The sequence below is a fragment of the Quercus suber genome, unplaced genomic scaffold (genome assembly GCF_002906115.3).
Source record: "Quercus suber isolate HL8 unplaced genomic scaffold, Cork oak 2.0 scaffold_8, whole genome shotgun sequence".
NCBI lineage: Eukaryota > Viridiplantae > Streptophyta > Magnoliopsida > Fagales > Fagaceae > Quercus > Quercus suber.
In genome coordinates, this window is record NW_027069474.1 from 3,137,967 (window position 1) to 3,162,441 (window position 24,475).

At 31.9% G+C, this 24,475-nt stretch overlaps 1 protein-coding gene across 1 annotated transcript; it reads right to left on the bottom strand.

Annotated features, from left to right (window-relative positions):
* Positions 1–7,150: 7,150 nt before the first annotated feature.
* On the bottom strand, positions 7,151–13,410 carry LOC111989483 (acid beta-fructofuranosidase 1, vacuolar). The gene is made up of 7 exons (XM_024021262.2): positions 12,850–13,410; positions 12,609–12,617; positions 9,989–10,845; positions 8,984–9,145; positions 8,606–8,829; positions 8,069–8,156; positions 7,151–7,584 (listed from the first exon to the last, which is right to left on the bottom strand). The coding sequence occupies exons 1-7, from the start codon at positions 13,259–13,261 to the stop codon at positions 7,357–7,359; spliced, it is 1,980 nt and encodes a 659-aa protein (XP_023877030.2). The 5' UTR covers positions 13,262–13,410; the 3' UTR covers positions 7,151–7,356.
* Between the last annotated feature and the right edge of the window lie 11,065 nt (positions 13,411–24,475).

Here is a 24,475-nt window from a genome sequence, read left to right on the forward strand (position 1 = left end):
TGTACAAGAACATAGACAGATTGATTGAAGGCCACAAACAGAGCATTCCACTCATTCAGGAGTTGAGCTATTGCATTTCATCATCACATAAAAAAAAAAATATAGGTTATCCCACAATTTTGTATCTGTTTTGAACAAAGATATACTTAAAGATATTTACATAGGCTTATTGTAATCAATTAAAGAGAATTTCTCAACACCGCACCCCCCCCCCCCAACACACACACACACACACACATATTTGATAATTCAATAGTTGCAATAAAGGAAAAGAGTTTTGAACTCTGGATGTTTTTGTTGGAAAGACCATGAGATGCCAATTGAGCTACAAGGCTTTTGGCCACAAAAAAAAAAAAACAAAAATATTTTTACATAGTCTTTTATCAACTTGTAACAATTATTTATCTGACACGTATGTTCGGGGTTCTAGGTGCTTTGTCTAAGATTTGATCTTATACTAATAATTAGAGAGTTTTGTTGGTTAATGAGATCATCTTATATGCTTGTTTCTTTTAATGTTTTATATCCGTCGTATTTAATTGATAAAAGCAATGAAGTCAGCTGGTGCATTTCTTTTACTATTTTTGGCAAATACTTATCAAAAATGAAGTGCAATGTTTGATGCTTTAAGATATCCCATTTATTTATGAATTTAAATTTTCAATTTCTTTGCAGGTAGGAAGTGGTGGGATAGTGAGAGATCCTACAGCTCATCAAGAGGTATGCATGTGTCCCTGCTTTGGTTGTTAATTGAATTTCAGATTTAGCCCCATGTCCAAAGAAAAATGCTATACTTTATCCGAAAAAGAAAAAACATAAGGTTACCTTCTAGAGCCAAGCCAACTACTTGAATTGCTTGAATGTTAATCTACATATATATAATCCGTAGTCCAAACTAGTGCTCAATTGTAATAGAAGTACAAATTGTATCCCTGCTTAAGTTTGAAATTGAACGAAGGGATGGTCAGCCAGTTTGGAATTCATGATTTTTATCCGTGTCTGAATAGTTGAAGTGCTAAAGTTTTGTGTCCCCTATTATGGGGTTTTGAGTTTAGAAAATGCATGTAGATTTGTATTAAATTTAGTTCTAACTAGTCCTAATTAATCTATATATATTACTAAAAGCTGAAGCGTAGCATTTAATGTTGCTACGCTCACGTTGAGCCACGTCAGCAGTTATGTCATTTTCACCATATTTTTTGTAATTTTTCAACAATTTAAAATTAGTTTTTTCCAATTTTAAAATACTAACAAATATAAAATAAATCTCATCCTTATCTCCACCATAAAGCCCACTTCTTATTAATTTAATTCCACCATCTATATATATATATATATATATAAAAGCTTAAGCAATCACATGTTATATATTTTCCTCTCTTTCTTTTCTTTATATTTTCTCTCTTTTTCAAAATCTATATCTATTCTATATATTCTATATATATCTAAAAACTGAAGCGTAGCATTTATTGTTGCTATGCTCCAGTTGAGCCACATCAGCGTCCACGTCAATATCCTATTTCTTTCTAATTTTCTATAATTTTTTTAAACATTTACTTTTTTTTTTTTAATATTTAGACTTTGTCCAACATTTGTTACTCTCTTACCTTTTCATCTCCCCACTATCCCCTACTTTAATACCACTCTTCATCTTTCTCTTCATCTTCCCTTATTTTGTCTATTCTTATTCACACCATTTTACTATAAATTTGTCATTCTCTCTTCCATTCTTTGCATAGTTTTTCCTCACAAACAAAAGGCTATTTCTCTCTCTCTCTCTCTCTTAATTTTTGATTGATTTAATTTATTTTTCTTGCATCTCTACTTTAGGTTGATATATTTTTGTATTCTTTAGAACTTTACTTATGGTTGATGTGGTGCAATTTTGTATTTTAAGTTGTTTTGTTTTCCTCTTTGATTTTTGATTTAATCTAATCGATTATTTTTTAAAAATAATCCTAATACATTAATTTAGTACAATAACAAATTTGAAAACAGCCTATGAATCAGAAAAGTATTAGAAGATTAATTGTAATTGTGTTGTTGTTCCTGGGTTTGCATTTTTTTAAGTGGGTTAATTTTAATGGGCAATGTGACGGCGAGTGTGGGAGTGAATTCGTTGTCAATATTATGAGGTTTGCTATTTTTGGTTTTTGCATATTGTTTTCTTGATCATAGGATTAATGGGTGTCTTTGGTTTCGCCTTTTAGGTTCTTCTATGTTATTGTTATTGTTATTGTTATTGCTGCTGTTGCTGCTGTTTTTTCCATTATTTTTAATTAATTTGGTTGGCTGATTGGAATAAGTTTTGGGAGTACTGGTTGAAAACTTTTTTTTTTTTTTGAGTCAATACTGGTTGGAAAACTTTGTAAATTGTTGTATCTCTGATTTTTTTTCCCTCCCAAATTTGGTGGACTTTGCATATATGGAAACTAATTATTTATGCGTGAGTTTTACATATGGAAAGGGGTTTATTGAAGAAGATCATCCAAGGCTAACTTCTCTAAGTCCATTGAAAAAAATCAAAGTAAACACTAAACTTTGATCCTCTACTCTACCCAAAATAAAATAACAATAATAATAATAAAAAATAAAAAAATAAAAGCAAACACTAAAAAGAAAAAAGTGAGCACGTTATAGAGTTGGGAATTTTATTTGATACATGTAGAGAACTTTAAATTCTATTATTTTGCAAACTAGCTGGCTCTTCTCATGGATTTATGCCATTTGAGACTTCAGGAAAAAAGTGACAAGAGGAATTATTTAGAACCTTGAAATAAATGAAGGGTTGAGGAAGTGGCAAAAATGGAAGGATAGTAGATCTGTACGTTTGAGTTGCAGTGAAAAGGGGATGGAAAGAGACTATGAGAAATTGAGAGGGGCATTTATTGAAGTTAATGGGAAATATGAGATAAAACATTAATTTTAGAAAATTGATGATGTGACCAGTAGTGTATTTTTAGACTTTGATCTATTTTGAATTAATGGTATAAAAATGATGTAACTTGAACTCATCTCATTTATATATAAATATATAATTCATTTACTCTTTTTTGCAATTTTACTTTAGGTTGATGAATCATTGTTTTTTTTTTTTTTTTTTAAATAATATTATTTTGGGCTAATACAATTTGGTAGTGTGTTTTTTTTTTTTTTCATCACAAGTCTTCTCTCTCCCTCTTATAGCTTTTGTTTGATTTTTTTTTTTTTTTTTACATAATACTTAGTTATTTTGAAAGTGAGATTTTGAATTTATATCAAAATACAATCTTGGCTATGGATTTGAATGTGATTATCAACTATTAAAACAACCCAAGATGAATATGTATAGACAATTTATTTGTTTTAATTTTTCATTGATTTATTATTTAGTTATAACATCAAAATTCAAGTAAATGAATATTTAAAGTTAAAACTGCCTAAGATGAATTTGTAAAGTCAATATATTTATATATTTAATATTGTTAAAAAACAAAAAGCAAAAAATAAATAATAAAGAGCATAATGAAGTGGAAGATGATAAAGCTCAATACAAAAGTCCAGTTAAAGGCAATTAATCTTAATAATTGAAAATGCATGTAGTCAATTTTTATTTGTTTGATCATGTTCTCTTTATATTGTTATACAAATTATTTTCTTTCATTTCGATAAATGAAATGTTCATTTTTTTTTTTTTTTTGAGAAACTAAAGTGTTCAATTTTAGATATAAAGTCTACTTTTTTTTTTCTATATATTATTTTAAATATTTTTAGAAATGTCTAAGAAATATGCAGTTCTAATATAATATATCTATATTAGCAAACAAAACCCAATTAATAGTTCGAAACTACTCCTAGGATAAGAAAAATTATAAATAATAATAATCTCTTTTAAGAAAAGGAGAAATTTGGATAATATATTTGAAACTTAAATAGTTTAATTGTACTAAAAAAAAATTAGAAAAACATAATGTACAATAACATAATTTTAAAAAATATGGTTTGCCTAAAAAATGAATAATATCAACTAAAAGAGTCCAAATAATAAAATGATGATATATTTTTTGAGATAGATAAATGAAATATAATTTTAGAGATTGTTTTATTTTTGGGGAGAAAAAAATTATTTTCCACAAAATTTAGAGAGAAAAAATTATATATTATACTATAACTATGAAATAATTATCTATTCCCACGCATTGCGTGGGTCTGCGACTAGTTTTCCTAAAAATGAAAAACTAACCCTAATTAATACATAACATTGGATTATTTTGGGATTATGTTTAATCACTAGAAATAGATAATTGGACTGTACATGTATGCTGTTTTATAACTCAGAAGTCATCAAATACCTCTCCAATGTTGACAACACACTAAACTTGGACCTGCCCTGCAAAATAAAAATAAATCTCCAGAAGACCAACTTTTTAATTTCCACCATCCCAACATTTGAATTGCTCTTCTTTCAAAAACTATGAATAAGCTCTAGATCAATTATGTTAGTTTTGGCAATCCGTCTATTAGGTACAAAACCCAACTGTTGGGCTCTAATGAGTTTATGCAATAATGGTCTTTTAGCAGTAATATTTGTTATGCACTTGTGACCACATTGGACAAACTAATTCCTCTAAAATGGACGACAGAACTCGGATTAATAGTGACTTGAAGCAGCAAAGACAACATTTTTCATGTATTCCTCTAAGGCAAAGTAAACTAATTCCTCTAAAGTAAAGAACGTGAGATTTGAAGCAGAAAAGTAAACACAATTCATGTATTCATTGATATTGAAGCAGCAAAGTAACAAAAAAAAAAGTGATGACTTATTTACATGCCTGAGTTGAAATCTGCCTAGGGATTCAACTAGGTATCTCGGCGAGATGAACTTTGAAGAACCCACCTGCAAAACCCAGAACATTTTTCTCAAAATCCAAATGCAAAACACACAAATCAGCTAAATACACAAAGTCAGAGAGTACAGAACTGTCGAGGTATGAAGCAGCAAAGTAACAAAAAAAAAAAATGATGATTTATTTACATGCCTGAGTTGAAATCTGCCTAGGGATTCAACTAGGTACCTCGGCGAGACAAACTTTGAAGAACCCACCTGCAAAACCCAGAACATTTTTCTCAAAATCCAAATGCAAAACACACAAATCAGCTAAATACACAAAGTAAGAGAGTACAGAACTGTCGAGGTAGCACCGTCTTGGGTCGGAGGAGACCGGCCGTGACAAAATCGGGAAATGGGTACTGTTTCTTATGCTCGTCGGCGCCGCTGGGTCACGACGGAGGAGATGGCGCCGAGTCGGTGTTCTTCACTGGCGACTGGCCTGACGAGGCGAGGGAGCTTGATGCATTTTTATGGGTATCGGTTTTTCTGCTTTGGGAGAGTGAAGGGGAAATGGGAAATGACAAAAGAGAAGCTGATGAAATGGGGATGAGTAGCAAGGCGCGGGTAACAAAACAGAACCATCTGGACATGTGACAGAGCTGGGGCCCATGAACAGTGATGAAAATTTTTGAGTTATGGCATTGTACTGATAAGCCAAACGGGTATTGATTTTGAGTGATGGGTGATGAGTAATGAAAAATGAGTGATGAATGATGAGTGATGAGTGATGAAAATTGAGTGACAAAAATTGATTGATCAAAAAAAAGTTCCCAAACAGCCTCTAAATACTGACATTTTTAAGGAGCCAAGAGAATGTTTGAACCGAGGGGAAGCACCGTCGAGATATGGAAATCATGTGTCTGCTTGTCTCTTTGCAGATTGATTGTGAAGAAACACTGCTGAACTACTAGTATAAATACATTAAACTCATCTCTGGGACATGTCACATATCAGATTTGTGTTTGTTTTCAACACTTATGTGATTGGTTCACTGTTTCTTTAAATATTGGCAGTACTTGCGCTATGAGACTCCATCTTGTGTTTAATTTTGCCTCTCTCTCTCTCTCTCTCTCTCTCTCTATTATAGAAGAACTTCATTCTTACTTGGTAAGACCATTAATCAGTTTGTTCATTTCATTATGTTATGTCTCAGGTCAGGATGCTCTAATAAATGAGTTAGTGGACTTCATGACTACTGCCCAAATAGCTGAAAAACTTGAAATGGACACAGGTAATACAACTTATGTTGACAAAGTTAGAACTTAGAAATGAGGTTGTAAATAATTCTTTCATGAAATGGTTATACTCGCACACACAACCAGTGGGTTTTGGACCCACAACCTCATCCTCCACCAACTCTTGTGAGGAGAGAAATTGCCATTTGAGCTAAAGCTCATTGGCAAGAAGTTGTCCATTAGATGACAAATTCTAAAGCTTGGTTAAGCAAGAAGTTTGACAATTTCAATTTCAGCTCTGTTATTTCACTAGATATTCATGAACTTTTTCTTCTGTGACTTTGATTGGGATGCTGCAAGGACAATCCCATATTGGAGTGTTCAATGTTTCCTTAGAATTTTCCTTATGTGATCTTCAAAGTTGTACAATTAAGTAATAATAGCGTGGAATATGCATATGTAGCATTCCCTATAATGTATCACTGGTTTACTGTCTTCCTTTTCGACATGCTTGCAGGGGTCACAAAGACCATTTTTCTCTCATATCTTACTATGATACCTTGTTTTTATGGTTGAAATGCAGCTTACTGAAGAAGTATTTTTACAAACAAGAAAAGGAAATAAGTTTATTTGCTTCTGTGCTTGGCACACCAGTTAACAGGGCTGTTACATAAGCACAACTTAAAATGACATTTGGAATGAGCTTAGTTGATGTTCTTTGCATACATGCTAGAGTAGGAATGCTAACTTCTGTGGTGTTCCAATAACAATGTATAATGTGTTTTGAGACATAATACTCAGCTTGCCCAGGAAAAGCAAGAGAAGCAATTTTGGGTAATGCTAAGATATTACAAATTTTTACTGGATAAATCTTATAAACTTATATGTCAATTTTAAAAACAAGACAAAAAAGTAATTAAGAAATTTATTTATATATTTTTAGATAACAACAATCACATTTATTATAAATTATTTGTAAGCTTCTTAAATACAATTGAATAACTTTAGAATTTCCAATAATTTTTGTACATCTTTTAGTTGGCTCCTTCTTCTTCTTCTTTCTTTTTTTTTAAGGAAACAGAACATAGTGAACAACTTACAAAGAGACAACTAAATAGCAAAACTCTTACTATTTCAAAATCATTATTTGGATCAATTCCAAAACATATCGTTGTAGGCTACAAAGTACAAACTCGCAAACCAACCAAAAATTGAAATAACATAAACTAATACTCATCTGATTGCTGTATTGAAAGATTTCACATTTTTGGCCACCAAAATGGGGTAATGAAAGAACTTAATACTATAGGCTCAAAAGGGTTGCAATGGTTTCATTGTATCTATCTGGTCCAAGGGAAAAGGGCGAATAAAAGCAGAATTCAGCTGCCATATCTTAAGTGTGGCCTTAACATTCACCCCAGTTGCATTATTGAACAAAAATACTCTTGCTGCCCCATAAATTGCTTCTGTTGGATAAACTCTTGATGTGATCACTGTCCTCCCTCCTTGAGCAAAGCTTTCCACAATTGAATGGTCAACCTGATTTAGCATCAAGAACCCAAAGTAAAACAAAGTATTAGGCTTGTGTTCTGTAATTTCATCATAACATTCTTAGTTTTCTGTTATATGAATTAGAGGCCTTGAGCCCAAATGTGTTGTAAGCACAAGACTTTTGTAAGCTTGTACTTGCAGGTCAAGTCATCTCTGTTTTGCAGGACAAGTTACTTAGTCCTACTAGGATCATAATAGGGTAGTCTAGGTTCCCTACAAATACTTTCTGATGTATATCATTATATTGTGAAATATCAATTCAGTTTTGCTCTCTTTTAACATTCTATAAAGTGTTCTTGATGACTTTCTTTCTGGACCTTGGTTTCAAATGCATCTGTGCAACATATTTTACTCATAGAACCCAAATTTTTAGTTCTTAATGATACTCGGTTTTTTTTTTTCTCTGTCTTTTCTTGGTAACCAATTCAAAAGTGAATCTTTCAGCTTTAAGATGAGAAAGATTCTCACTCACCAGTACTCTCATAGAAAACTTTTCATCATCAAGCACCGGAACTTGGCTTCCATAAACTTGGTTGAAAACATCATTTGCCTTTGATGACCTGCATTAATTAACCAACATCTCATGTTACATTTCTTTCTCGCAAGCTGTATCCTTAACATTTGATTATAACACAAGCTGCATAATTAAGAAGGAATTTACTAACCAAATAGCTAATGCTAAAAAATATGAACAAAGTTCTGCTAATGATCCATACTAGATAACACATATCATCATTTACTTCTTTTTTAATCATTTTCTATTTGAAATAATCAACTGAGCATTTGAATTAGCTTTTACTAATTTATTGAAAGTGGTTGAATGCACAGTTGTACCTAAAAAAAAGACTTCTAAGAAATTGTACTATTAGGGAATGAGCTAACATGCTACTGTCAAGAAGCTAATCCAAATGCAAATTTTATCACTTTCAAATCTCAGTAAATAAAATATTTTCTTGGAAATGGATATCAAGCTATAAAGGGAGAAAGTCATCAAAGAAAACAAGCATACCTTCTTTCATCAGCACAGAAATAAGTCTTGAGACCACCATCACTTGTATTGGTAGGACGAAAATAAATAGGGGTTAGTTCAGAAAGTGTTTCATCAGCAATAACCAAAAGGCCAAATGGTCCCAAACGGCTTCTGTCAACGACACCACCACGACAACCTCCATTGGCTTCATTAGTCTCCTCCAATCCTAATGATTCTATTTCAAAATCGGCGAATATGTCTAACTGTCAACATGTTCAAAAGAAATATGCTAGTGAGCAAAGAGGACTAATCAGGTTGGCCACATTTTTTTTTCTCAATTCAGGGAAATATTTTTATTAGCATATAACTAAAATTATGTGTAACATGTTCACGTAAAAGCTAGACTGATTAATTAACCTGTGTTGCTGTGCCAATGTTCAGCTCCACAACTGATCCAGGTTTAACCACCACACCTTCAAAGTCTGTGCTGTTCAGTCTCAAGCTCTCCACCTCTTCTACAGGCCATTGAAGTATACTGTTTCCGGTCTTATTGTCAAACAACACGGTCCTTGGAATGGTCTGTAGAATTCAGAAATAAGTTGTGTACATTAAACTTTACCTTTCATTTCTAGTAATAATTGTATAAAACTTAAAATCCTTCCTATTAAAAGGAAAAAAAAATGTCAAACTTCACATGCCCAGGATTGATCAGGCTAAGGTACTCAAAAGAAATGTGTAAACCTCACTAGGGAAAAAAGTTTTTTTTTTTCAATGTAGAGTAATATTGTCGTTATTACAAATTTTAAACTGATACGTCTACTTTTAAATACAAAACAAAAAATGTAATTCAAAATTTTATTTTTTATAATAAAATTGGTAGTAAACATTTTATGACCACGACTTTTTTTTTTTTTTATTTTTTTTTTTTTTGAGAATTTTTTTTTTTTTTTGAGAATTATTTTATGACCACGACTTGAAAGAGATCAATTCTACTATTGCTTTTGACTTTCCGCGCATTTTTTTTTATTTATATACATGTAACGTGCATATATTTTTGTAGAAGAAGATGACCTTAATTGATTTTTCAAAACAAAAACAAAAGATGATTACCTTAATATAATATAATATATCTTAAAGAAAAATGGACATACATTACGTGACGTATTCTCTTAACTTGACGAGTACACTTTCTTGTACCAAATGGTCCAGAATTCCAGATCACCCATTTGGACTAATTTCTCAATTAATAAACATGGTTTACTATAGTTGCTGAACCGTATATGAACTCTTATTTTATATAATATAATATTGAGAACTCTTATTATATTAATGTTTCTTTTAATTACTGTTTCAATTAAACTAATTAAATAAAAAAATAAACCAAGAAAAGTTCTCAATTGAAATAGGATTTATTAATATTACCTGAAGAGATGCCCATCCCTTTGCCAAGTCATCATATTCAGTATCTGTTTCATTAATCCAACCCCACAGGACCCGCCTCTCCTTTTTCGGGTCATAAAATGTCTTTGATGCATAGTATCTCCCATAGTCATATTTCAACCCGAGACCCACATCCTCAGCTGGGTTATCGGGTGCCCATGTATCATTATTTGCAAAATAGGTCCCAAGTGCATAAACATCAACCTTTGAATCATCCAAACTTGCCTTCAATAGATGTTTGATTCCTGGGCCATTTACTGAAGTATCCAAACCCATTGACCCATTAATTGCAACTGGGTAAAAGTCCACACATTCCCACATACCAGTATCCGGGACCTCATGCAAGTAATTATCCAATAAGTCAAATGTGGTAAAGTTTGTGGTTGTGTATACAAGTGAAATACCCGTTCTATTGACCTTAGACCCGATTGTGACCCGCCACTTTCCATCGGGTCCAAGCCATGCAGTGGTCGGGTCCCGATACTCATCTGTTGCAATTCCAATTGGGGGGATCAAGACCGGGTTATCCGGGTATTTGACCCAATCCAAGAGGAGGGGATCAGATAGGTTGGCAGGGTAGGCAAGATTTTGCACCTGCACAGCATCAACAGTATCACCTGTGTAGAGCATTACAATTTTGCCATCTGGCAATATCGTAGCGGACCCGGTCCACACACCATTCGCATCATACCAATGATCAGGGACCATTGCGAATGGGAGATAGAGCCAATGGATCAGGTCCCTTGATACGGCATGACCCCATGTGATGTTGCCCCACACTGCTGAATCTGGATTGTATTGGTAAAATAGATGATACCATCCCATGTGAAACAATGGACCTGCAAGTACACAACGTTATTCACCTTTTAGTGTTAAAAATATTTTTAACACGAAAAAAAAAAAAAAAAAAAGTATTCTGGTGGTATTGTTTGAGTTCAAAGTAAAAAAAAATGTAAACACTGCATTTGAAGTTTTGTTGGTGCTTTTTAAAAATAAATAAACAAAATTGACAGATCCATTAATTTAGACCGACCAATTATTTTGTTCCTACTACTCGAAATATCAGAATTTTACTATCTAATGGATCTCATTTAATAAATCAATAATAATTAATTAGTTCACGATTAATTTATTGTATGTACACTAAATTGGATCCTTTATATGATAGATCCTAATAGTATTTTGTAATGTGATATGAGTCATATGTTTACATTGGATACGATGCAAGAAATGAATAAACCACCGTGCCAGACCAGAATCCTATACAACCAAATCACACCTTCCATGAAGTGCCAAAGTAGAGCTATCATCCTTGTTATTTTAATAATGCTTTAAAAGACCGGACTGTGTACCAACCAACCCCTACCAAGAAGTCAGAGTAATAAAAATGAAAAGATACAAGGAAAAAAAAAAGAGTATTATATTTTTCACCTTTACATAGAGTTTGACCTAATATTCAATATCAAAAGAGTTTTGAAGCTAAATAATTTAATATGTTTGTGCTTATTTAGGAAAAATAGTTAGAAAATCTCATCTAAATTTTATAATCTCGAGGAAAGCGTTAATCACATTTCCGTTTACATCCCAAAATATTAGTCAAATTGAAATTTAAACTCGTTATAATCATTTATAAACTCAATAATTACCTAGTAAACACCCGACAAGAGATTCAACACACGCCCACACAACATCCATTCAAACAACCCAATCCAATTAAATTGGTATGACTTAATGCATACCAGTTATATGGATTTTTGGTCCTGATCTAAACAGTAATTTAATGAATGTGGAATACATGACAATGTCTTGATTTCAAAATGCTAGCTAAGTATGACTAGATATGCCTTTGAATTTACTGGACCAATAAAACTAAAAGAGGCCCACATTCATATCAATATTCAACCATCCATATCCACAAAATCATGCAGTGAGTCCTTCCGAACACCCATGATTTGCCAGGTAGTCAAGGGCGTCCAGATAGACCCTCGTGCCAGGAAATTGGCCAGCTAATCTTGGCAGGGCAAGACATGCTCTCCCAATTTGTCCACATGCCTAAAAGCACTCTCCATTTCTAGCAAAATTGTTTTTAACATGTACAACTTTTCACTCATTTAATTTTTATTTATTAGGGGCCAGAGAGAGGTTACCAAACTTTCTATCCAAAAAAAAAAAAAGCCTCAGATACAACCACAAATTAATGGCATTTGTGGCAAAATTTCATACGTCATCTTTTTTTTTCCCCAAATGATCAAGTAATCCCAGCCGTCCGATTGGTGTACTTTTTTTGAATTTCACGGGAAAGTCATTACCCTATAAAGGGAATCAATCAATTGGACGGTCTAGATCAACCTACCATTCAAGCTAACAGGATCAAGTTTAACTGGATCAGAAGGTGCCACGACATACACGTGCTTTTTCAACTAACTTAATAATAAGCACAATAATAATTTAAGAGAGACAAGCTAGCTTCAAAGAACTATATGTGTTTTGATTAATTAAGAAACAAATAATGGACTTTGCAGATAATAAAATAATGACTTTGATGTAACTTTGGATTTGATTAAAAAAAGAAAAAAAAAAAAAAGGGTCTGTAAAAGCTTACCATCAGGATCTGAAGCAGGACCAACGAGAAATCCCCGAACAAACAGCAAATGAAAATGACAATAGGAAGAAAAAAAAAAAAAAAAAAACATTGAAGGGTTAGTACCATAATGATAATAAAGGTTGGACTTGGAAGTTAGACATATAGTTAATCATAAGCTAAATCTTACCTACCATTAATATATAGAAAAAGAAAGCATTGAAAATCAACGTGAATGCACTTTTATTGTGTGTGTACCTACCATTCATCCAGTTTTTTTGAGGTTGAAAGTGGTAGGCAGTTCTTTGCCAAGAGAGCATAGCATTTGTCCAATTGTAAGAAACTCCATGATGGCCGGAAAGAGACGGATTTGATTTGGCTGATACTCCTTCTGCTACCCCTCTAGGCACCTCCGGGGTCGAAATGTCGTAAAATGACGAAGGTTTTGTCGACAATGGTCGGTCTTTTTTGGGTTTTTCCAAGCTTGCTGGTTCGGGGCTTTGGATAACGATTAATGTCACTAATGACATGAGGAAAATCATGGAGGCAAAGATCACAACAAAACCCTTTAAGGGTCTCCGGGGAATTGGTTGAGAGGAGTGGTCCGGTAAGGGAGAGTAGTAAGAGGAATGTTCATAATGAGAGGTGGATGTGTGGGAAGGATTGGTGTCCATGTTGAGCTAGCTGAGGGACTAGATAGAGAGTGATGATAAGAAAATGAAATGGGGGTGCTTACATAGAGAGGGTGTGAGAGATGAGAGAGAGAAAAAGATATGTTGGTTGGTGTGTAAAAAGCCCGTTTGCTTGCTAGATCTTGCCAAGGAAGGACTATATATAGGGAATTGTGGAAGGTGTAAATGAGTAATTCTCTCTCTCTCTTTTTTTTTTTTTTAATTTTTATTTAAGGTTGGAGGAAAATTCTAATGATTGTTGAATAGTATATTTTTGAATGCGCTTGGCTAATTGTTTTTGGATTAAAGTTAAAAGTGCTACTGAGAGAAAGGAATAAGACTAAACCCGCAGAAATATATTTAAAAAACTAAAAAAAGGAACTTTTTTTATGAGTTTATCAAATACTTTCCCACATCATCTAAAATTTTAAAGATCACGTTAATGAATACCTTTAGAGTAATAGTTAATAAATTATTTTGTGAAAGTTTGAATGTTATTTTTATGAAAAATATAAAAAGTTGTTAAAATAATTAATTTTTTTATAAAATATTTTAAAAAATAGTTTCTAAACCAATATCTTTAGAGTATTTGTTAATTTTTCTCAAATTTTAAATAATGTAACAGGCTAAATACTTATTAGATCCAAAATGAGAGAGAGAGAGAGAGAGAGAGAGAGAGAGAGAGATGAATCATGTGGGGGGTGGGGGGCAAAAAGAAAGTTGTGGCATATAGTGGGATCCAAATAATTGTTTTGTAATCAAACCTTTTTTGTCTTGATCTGTTATTTAATTTGTCTCGGCTTATCTAGATGTTGTTGATTAATCTATACCTTTAAACAGTGCGGCAAACAAATTTGGATCAAGCTTAATCAACCAGGTAGAACTTGAGCTTCCTTATAAAGCCTTATAGAAATTACTTATTTTTATTTGACCCCAATACATTCTTTATTGCCCATCTTCTAGTAAAAAGAAATAATTAACAAAATATGAGAATAAATAACAAAATACCTGGCCTGCATCATAGAGTTCTTAAAATCCTATTAATTTATTTTGAAATGAAAGTGGTTTGAATTTTACTATATCAACAACTAAAAAAAAAAACTTTTTTTATTATTTTTTATTATGAATTTGCTAAACAGTTGGGAATTTTTGACTAGTTAGCTATCACTGATTTGCTATTTATTTAAATTGTCGATAATTTGGTGAATCCTAATCAATTCATTTTATAGTTGATAGATAAAAGGGCTAAAATTTTAGAAAGTTTTAATACGAGAATAAATAAATATATAAAATAATTATGTTCACCCAAAATCACTTGGTCCAATAGCAATTATTATCATGCATGGTAAGGTTTTTATTTTTATTTTTTTATTTTTATTTTTTATATAATTTATGAGATAAAGGGGAGGGGGGTAGGGGCGACCATGCGTAACTCACTCTCTTGGGCGTGACCATAGGGGCACCCCTCACTATAAAATGTTGGATTGAGGCATAGCTACTGTGACTAGAGTGCCACAGACCTCATTCTAACGAGTAATTTTTAGGTACTCCCGGAGCACGAAAAATAGTGCTCCCTCCTCTCACATTCATATTGGGGTCTGCTCATTAAATTCATGGTAGGGTCCATCTTGAATATGAGAGGAGGGAGCACCATTTCACTATACTCCAAGACTACTTAAGAATTTTCCCATTCTGACACCTCGTACATGGTAAGTTGTAGCTTAGAGCGTTCTCATCATGTGTGCCAAATGCCAAATATTTGGCATTTGGCACACCAAACCCCAAAATATGAGCCTCATGAGATGTTTCAAATGCCAAAAATTTTGGCACACAGCTACAGTACCGTCTCAAATATGAGATGGTACGGACATCCATGCCAAATTTTTTTATTATTTGTTTATTCACTCAGACTTTCTCTCTCATATATTCAGTCGGACTCTCTCTTTCCCTTTCTCTCATCTGCGTTCGTTCTTCCTCTTTGCATCTTCGTTCTTCTCTCTTGCCGATCTCCCTGAAGCCGCCAATCTCGCCACTGATCTTGCCGAAGCCACTGATCTTGCCGGAGCCATAGTCATCCTCCACAGCTCCCTCTTCACTCTCATTCTCTTCCTCTCTCATCCTCAAGCCGCTTGAAGCCGATCTCGCCTAAAGCCACCTCAAGCCGCTGAAACCGATTTCGCCTGAAGCTGCCTGAAGCCAATCTCGCCGCTGACGTCTCCCGGCTGAAGCCGCCTGAGCTGTGGGTTTGTTTGATTTGGGATGGGTTTTGAGGTTTGTGAATGTGGTGGGTTGTGGGTTAGTTGTGGCAGTGGTACTGTGGTTGTGGCAGCAATTTGGTGGTTGTGGTGGTGATTATTGGGTAATTGTGGTGGTTATTTTTTGGATTGTTGTGGATTTTTTTTTTTTTTTTTTTGTTGTGTTTTTTTTTTTTTTTTTTTTTTAAAGTGCCGTTGGTGGATGTGGATTTGTGCCGGTGGTGGCTATCGGTATTATTGCGGCAGTGATTGTTGGTGGCCATTGTTGCGCGGTGGTGGAGGAGTTGTTGTTGTGGAAGAGTTAATATATTATTTTAATGTGATGTAAATATTATTTTAATGTATAGAAAGGAATAATAAATATTCTGATAAATGGGATGATGTAAAATATGTGTTAAAATAATAAATTAGATTTTTAATGTGTTAAAATGACATTGTTTAAGAGAGAACCGATAAAAATGCTCTTATGTGGATCATAAAGGAAATGTTTAGACTTTAGTCCAATACCTGAAAATTTAATAATCAGTAAATGGTGATACTGGCCCACTCACCTTAACAACTGAGGTACTACTGTACTAGCCTATTAGGTCTACTCATTTTAACTACTTAGGTACTACTGTGAGGTCTTATCTCTTATTTCATATAAAGTATTTATATGTATATATATATATATATATATATATTTTTTATAGCTTCAATTTAAGTATTAAACACTTGCAGTTTCACAAAATATATTTGTCATAACTTGAAGAGCTCTTGTTTTGAAATTAGAAGAATATTTTGCGAAAGAATTTAATGCATATATTATGCTTTTAAATATAAAAAGAACATATTTATTTTTCAACTAAAAAAATGCTTTTCAAAGTTTTTTTTTTCCTCTAAGAAAATATTTTATTTTTTGATAAAATAACGTCGAACCTTATGATTTTGGATTATAACAAAATAGATCCAACAGTTTCATAATTAATAAATTAAATCCTAAATTTTTCAAAGTAACAATTTAAACACTATAACTTCAAAAGTAATAAGTTAAATCCTGAAATTTTAAAAAGTAACAAATTAAATCCTCAGTATTTATTATTCAAACCCCAAACACAATGTATTTTTTTTATATTGGACCCCAAACACAATGTTATCCCACTTAAATGGATTATAATTAATTTAATTTGTTACTTTTAAAATATCAAATTTTAATTTGCTATTTTAAAAATTATAAGGTTTAATTTAAAAAAATTAAATCATATAGTTTCTAAAGTAATAAATTATATCCTGAAATTAAATCCTTAACATATATTAAACTTTAAAAAAAAAATTATTCCACTTAAATGGATGGTAATTTAATTTATTACTTTTTGAAATGTCATAATTTAATTTGTTATTTTTAAAATTATAAGATTTAATTTCTTACTTTTTAAAATCTCAGGTTTAACTTTTTTTCTTTTTAAGTTATGAAATTTATTTTGTTACTAGCTATAAGCTATATATACACACACACACACACATAAGATGGGGAAAATTTCCTCACATTGAATGCTCTAATTTTTTTTTAGATGTAAGACATGTGATATTTAAAAATTAAATAAATGTCAGGCATGTCAACCTAAAAATGTGAAGAAATTTCAAGTAACAAACTGCAACTTTACAAATATATATTTTTGTTAAATTACTTAAATAAATTTCAAGTAACAAACTGCTTTTATATTTTATATTTAATTTATTCTTTATTTATTTTTAATTTTCAAATTTTAATATTTTTTTTTATTGGCCACAGGCAAAGACCAAAGAGTTGGGTAATTCAGTTTCGTACACCAGACAAATACGCTAATTAAGGATTTGTAGTAATCCTTAGCAAAGACGTGCACATGGAGTACGGTCCTAGTGAAAAATTCCCAGTTTGTGTGGTCCACTCATTCATCAATCTCAAGTTCTCAACAAGTAATGCTAATCTTTGAGGGGGTAGTCTCGTTTATCTAAAAAGTCCCTTTACCATGGGTGCCGTGCCGTGAGCTATATGCGGGTCATGTATGCCTACGTTGAAAATTTTCCTACAGTCTTGTACTAATTTGTAGAGATATTTCAAGCATTGTTTGGATATCGATCGAAAAGAATGAATTTGCGGAGATATTTGTTTTGATATGATCAAAAAATTGAATTTGCAGAGATATTTGTAAAGTCGTCCATGGAAGAGAATTTCAAGCCCATCTCTAAAAAAAAAAAATTGTTCAAGTACAAATGAGAGATGTCGGAAGATTTGTTAAATTTAGAGACGTTGAAAAGATACTATAAGATTTAAATTTATGATAGAATTGGATTTCATTTTAATGTAAGTCGACCAAATGCCAAAACACTTGTTTGTGGTAATAAAAGACTTTATTAATTAAATTAATTAAAATATACTTTTCTTTTATTAGAGAAACCTCCTATAGAAAAGAAGCTTTGAAGGACTTGATTGCTGGGTTGAACAACCCTTTGTTCGTTGTGATTTCCTATGAGTACAGATTGATCATCATGTTCCTTCTTGGCGATCCCTTGAGGGATTGCTGAGAAGACTCTAATGCTAAAGTCAACATATATAAAATGAATCTTAAGGTTTTTCAGTTATCAAATTGCATACCTCTTCCTTCAGGTTTGGTCCATATTTATACAGGGGTTTGGTCCTCTTGAATTCCTCATGTTCCAAGGTCTTTAGAAATCATTCTTGTAATTTTGATGAGAAAGTATACCATGTTTCGGTAATACTAACTTAGTATTTGTTTTGGTATTTCCTGCTCAATAAATGAGTTACACCTGTTTTAAAAAACTATTAAAAAAAGTATATCAGACTACTTCAATAAATTAATCACAATCTTCTATATTATCAGAAGATAAATTAATCATTTATTAGAGTAGTCTGATATGATTTTTTGAAATAGGTGTCACTCATTTATTGGACAAAAAATACCAAAACAGATGCTGAGTTGGTATTACTGAAATATGGTATACTTCCTCGTCCAGTCAAATTCCTTCAAGCCCGTCAATGGTTCCGAGAAGTGGTTGCAAATACTATTATGGTAGATTAGATTTCTAGCGTATCCAATACTTCAGTTGCCTCTTCTTGACATGATAATGTACGGATAACTTTCTATTATCTGACTTTACTAAATTACTATCCTTGAATGTCCCAAACTTCCGACCTCATGACTTCGAATTAATTCATTCAAGTTTGTGTTCTCAATCATGGATCTCAAACTCCTCCAAATACATTAACAAACCAAATCTCCCCCTTCTAACATTTTTAAGTACAATATATCCTCTAAAGGCTTTGAAGTTAGAACAATGAAATTTGCACAAAATCTTGCATAGAAAATAGACTCAAAAGTTTTTTATTCTCATATTTTTGATCAATAATTCAAGATTGTTATTTTTTTTTCTTTTCTTTTCTTTTCTTTTTTGCAGTATTCATTTTTATTTTGTTAAAGCACAATTTAATTAAAAAATAAATGTATCCTTGTGCAATTTGTATTAACTTGAAAATGAGGCTATGAAATAGTGATTTCGTGGTCGGCATATATCCTTGGATTGCTTGCCTTGCTTGTCTTTTCCCCTTGCATTTATTAAAGCCCGGACAACAACTGAAGTTTGTATTTATCAATAAAACAGTGAACCATTTAATCAGGTAGTGTTTCTACAATTTCACTCTCTCAATCATCACAAGGCACAGATAGCCATTATCTGTGTATAGACATGTCGAAAATCAATTGGAGCATTCAAAAAGTTAAACCAATTAAAGAGCACCCTGTTTTTTTGGAAAAGTCACGAAGCTGGGTGGGCAAATTTAAATTGTAAAGCTCTAGAAATTGTAGCTATAGTTTTCAATTGAGTGATTGAGTGATTAACCGATATTTATTGTTTGTGAAAAATAAGTACAAGTAATGAGACATAAAGTATAAAACTCTAACACATAACAACTTGTGGACAAGTTGATTTGGTTTTGAAGTAATCCGAGTTAGATGAACTCGTAGTATTTTCTAAAAATATTGTTAAAAAAAGAAAGATAAGGTTCATCTTTGTGACTTTGTCTTTCATAATTATTGTAGACTCATCTACAACCATCCTTTCGTGTGCTCCACGTGATTGGGAAACCTTGAATCAAGTCATGAAAAAGTTAAGGGCCTCCAGCGAATCAGATTGGGAAAGCATTGGTTATGTCTGTTTTGGAATTAATCCTATTTTGCTAGTCTTTTTAATTTCTTCCACAATTTTATTATTTTATTATTTTACAAACAAGAGTATTCCGACATCTTCTGAGTGTACAAAAGGTTTTGAACCTAGGATCTCATAGTTATCATGAAACCTTAGGAACCACAAAACTAACTTCTTGAAGTTCACAATCTTACTTATTATTGGGCAAAATTTGCAAAATAATATATATATATATATATTATTTATTTAAATTGTTATTGGTTTGAAGTTAAATGTGAATCTAGAATTTTTTTTTTAATCACATTTTGGAAAAAAAATGTTTCAACACTTAAAATCAATGTATTTTTTTGTGAAATCATGTTTTCAAAACACAATTTTTAAAAGAAAAAAAAAAAAGAAGTTAGAACCCAAATAGTCTCAAAATGATGCAAATATGAATAATAATTATTAAAATGATATTATTTTACAAATTTTTCCCTTGTTATTGGGATTTAATAGATTTGAAAATTTTAAAATTACTTATCTCTATATTGGGATTTAATAGATTTGAAAATTTTAAAATTACTTATCTCTACATGTTAAGAGGATTCAGAAAGTTAATTACGGCTTAAAAATGTCAAAAATACCCCTAATATAATTAAATAATCATTATTCTTAAATATAAAAAATAGGGTTAGAATTGTAATTCAATCAAATTCAAAAAAAAAAAAAAATCTACCAGAGAAACTTTTTTCACACATGTTTGATACATTTTTTCCTAAAAATTAGTATACACTAAACCCAACAATTTACTCTATTTGAAATCATAAATTTCAGTTTCTTAAAAATCTCTTCTACAATAGATAAATTCAAATTTAAAAATGACATTATATTCAAAAAAAAAAAAAAAAAGCCTCATCGCACGTGTGAAGTGTGTGTGATGAGGCTAGTTATTTTTNTTTTTTTTTTTTTTTTGAAACAAAGAATGATCATTCCTACTTTGAAGGAGACTCAGAGATTGTCATAAATTCCTTACAATGTGGCAATAAGCTCTCTTCTTATTTTGGTCATATAATTAGAGATATTTTGTCTTTCTCTAACTTGTTGTTAAGTTGTTCTTTCTCTCATTCTGTTAAGCAAGGTAATGCAGTTGCTCATGTCTTAGCAAATATTAACTTTATTGTTATAGCTGATTTACCAACATCTTAATAAAAAGTTTCAATGACCTCCTATATAAATATATAAAATGATCCCTGTAAAGAGGATTTGTGAATTTCATTATACATACACGTATAGACAAATAATTGAATAGGAAGTTGATAAAACGAGATTTCGCCTCGTCAGTGTGTTTCTCATCAGTACTTTTGGACGATGTGCGTGTTCCTGTTTAAGAGAAAAAACCAAGTAAATGATGACACCGGTTTGGGGCCTGCCAAGGACCCTCTGATAATTAAATTAGCTTAAACTCTTTAGAAATCAATAATCTGTAGGGTAATTTGTGTGTGATGTTCAGAATGTCCCACTTACTTGTCTCTCTTAGCTTTATATATCCTTTGTGTGAGTAAATATTCAATCTGTTGGTTTCACCTTACGTTGCACCTAAGTTGGAGGATTAATGGCTCAATAATGACCCCCTAATCCTAGCCATTTAAGGTTCGTAATGGCCATTAAATGTACAGAAGTGGATGGCAGTAACAGCTGAGTCCAAATCTTCTGTCTCACTTTTCCTGCTCCACTCTATACTCCACCAATAAATGCTTACCACGTGTTCACCTAATTAATTAAATATTATCATTATTGACTTATTAATACTACAGTTATTAATTAATAGTAGTATTTAATAAATAAGGTGAACACGTGGCAAGCATTTATTGGTAAAGTATGGAGTGGAGCAGGAAAAGTGGGACAAAAGATCTGGACTCGTAACAGCTCCGCATCCATTTATTATTTGGTCATTAAATGTTAAATTTATGTGTGGAATTAATGCACTTATGCTCGTCCATACCTAACTCGTCACTTGCTTGGATGGTTTGTAGTATGGACGACCATTTTATTGCTCTTCGTCAGAAGTCTCTCCCATTTGCAATATATATATATATATATACATGAATTTTCATGTTTTTTCATTCGGCCATGTGGAATCTTGTGCCCAGAAGATCTGGAGTTCTATAGATTTTGCCTTTTCACTTTCGGTTTTTGCCACCATTCTCATGGAGAAAGAATCCACATTCATATTGGTTAGGCCGGTAGTTAGAAAAAGGAAATTCTACGACGACTTTGGTCAAATTCAAAAAATTACCATGACTTGATTTATCCCCCCACCCCCCATGGTGGGTAAAATCACATATTCAATCTTGTACGGATGTTTACACACACACAAATATTGTACTGATGTATAAGTTGTGTTATATGTACTTACTAAAAAAAAAAAAAAATGAAAAGAAACGAAAACTTCCCGCCTCTATCTTGAGAAGATATTTTATATTTCTGGCATACACATAATCTCTCTCACAGTATGTAAGTCTTAAAATTATATGAGATTCACATGTTATGAAAGAGAGAGATGATACATATATTGAATACATGAGATGAGATAATTATTCCTCTATATTACATGTACATTTAAGTCTTATTGTTCTTTTACTTTTAATCACTTATTTAGACCACTTTATTGAGTAGAAAATACCATTCTCGTAACAAAAGTAAAAAAAAAAAATTACTTTTTTTTTTTCTTTCTTNTTCTCATTAATTAAGGAAGGAGATACATCAAATCAAGGTATAGAGAAGACTTCAACTTGATGTAAACATTTTAAGTTCAGCAAAGTTGTCAACTGAATTTTAAATTAAGGTAAGATGGGGCATGTGACATATCTAATATCTTAACCAAACCAGTCCAAATCAAGTATTCCTTTTGTGATCTCAATCACAAAAAAGATGTAACATATCTTGACTAAGCCAGTCTAGATCAAGCATTTGTTTTGTCATTTAAAAACCAAACAAGGTGCTCAAGCTCCTTCGCAAATTATTGCAAAGCTCTAGTAGGAATGGTAGGTGTAAAAAGCCCTGAAGACTGTTAGAAAAAGAATCATTGGATCCTAGGACTGATATACGACAACCCTTTTAAATAATGCTTTTGTACCTGTTTATTCTTCCATCTTTGTCGAGTCAAAGGCACAGATCTAGCTTTGTGCAGAAAGCATATGGATGTGTCTTCTTCTAATTTTTGTGTAAATTACTCATTTACATGTACCATTTATGTGGTGAACTCTTAAAATACATAGCGACAATGTCGTTTATTTGCGACATTTACGCCTATTTGGCTTGCTTTATGAGACATTTCTGTTAATTTTGATTTAATTTGATGATGTAGCAATGTCAATTTTTGTGGGGTTGTTTCAATTAGCAAAGCCACTTTACCGTGCGTACCGTGAGCTATATGTGGGTGATGCATGTCTACGTTGAAAATTTTCCAACAATCTTGTAATTGCAGAGATATTTCAGCATTGCTTGGATATGATAAAAAAGAATGACAAATGCTGATTTTTAGAGTTCGGTCATGGAAGAGAATTTCGGGCCAATCTCTAAAAAAATAACTTTGAAGTACAAATTGGAGATGTTGGAAGATTCACTAAATTTAGAGATGTCAAAAAGGTATGATAAGATTTAAATTTATGATAGCAGTGGATTTCATTTTAATGTAGGTTAGACTGAAATGCCAAAATACTTGTCCGTGGTAATAAAAGACTTCATTAATTGACCTAATTGAAATTTATAATGGAATAAGTTATACAATAAAAAATAAAAATAAATAATCCTGTGGGTGGTGAGATTTTCTTTTATTAGGTAAACCCCCTACAAATTAAGTGAAAAAAAGAAAGAAAGAAAGAAAGGTAAACCCCCTGCAAAGAAGAGGATTTGAAGGACTTGATTGTTGGGATTTAAGCTTTTGTCTATTGTGATTTCCTGTGAGTATAGATGGATCATCATGTTCCTTCTTGGCAATCCCATGAGGGACTATCCAGAAGACTGATTCCAAAGCCAGCATATACAGCACAAATTATGAAGTTTTTGAGTTATGAAATTGCATACCTCTCCCTTGAAGTTTGTAATGTTCCAAGGTCTTTGGAAATCGTTCTTCTTATGATTTGACCCTTGTACAATTAGATGCCCTCATGCCATTAATATAAATTAGATTTTTAGAGTGTCCAACACTATAGCTGGTTCTTCTTGTTATGATAATGTACGAATTACTTTCTGTTAACTGACTGTACTAAATTACTATTTTTGAATGTCCCAGACATCCAATCTCATGACTTCGGATTAATTCATTCAAGTTTGGTTCCCAATCGTGGATCTCAAGCTCCAAATACTTTAACGGACCAAGTCTCCATCTTCTAACTTTTTTGAAGTACAATATATCCTCCAAAGGCTTTGAAGTTAAAACAATAAAATTTGCACAAAATCTTGCATAGAAAATAAACTCAAATGTTTTTATTCTCATATTTTTGCTCAATAATTCAAGGTTGTTATTCTTTTCAATTTTGTTAAAGCACAATTTAATTTTAAAATAAAAATAAAAAATGTACCCTTCAGCAATTTGCATTAGCTTGAAAATGAAGCTATAAAATAGTGATTTTGTGGGGTTGAACAAGTAACATTCTTTAGAGCAATTACATCAGTTTTTCTATTTTACACAAAAACCTACTTTTTCTATTTTACATTATCGCTTTTACAAAACAGCCACATCAGTTTATCTATTATACACACTTTTTTATTAAAATAATATTTTTCTTCACTTTTT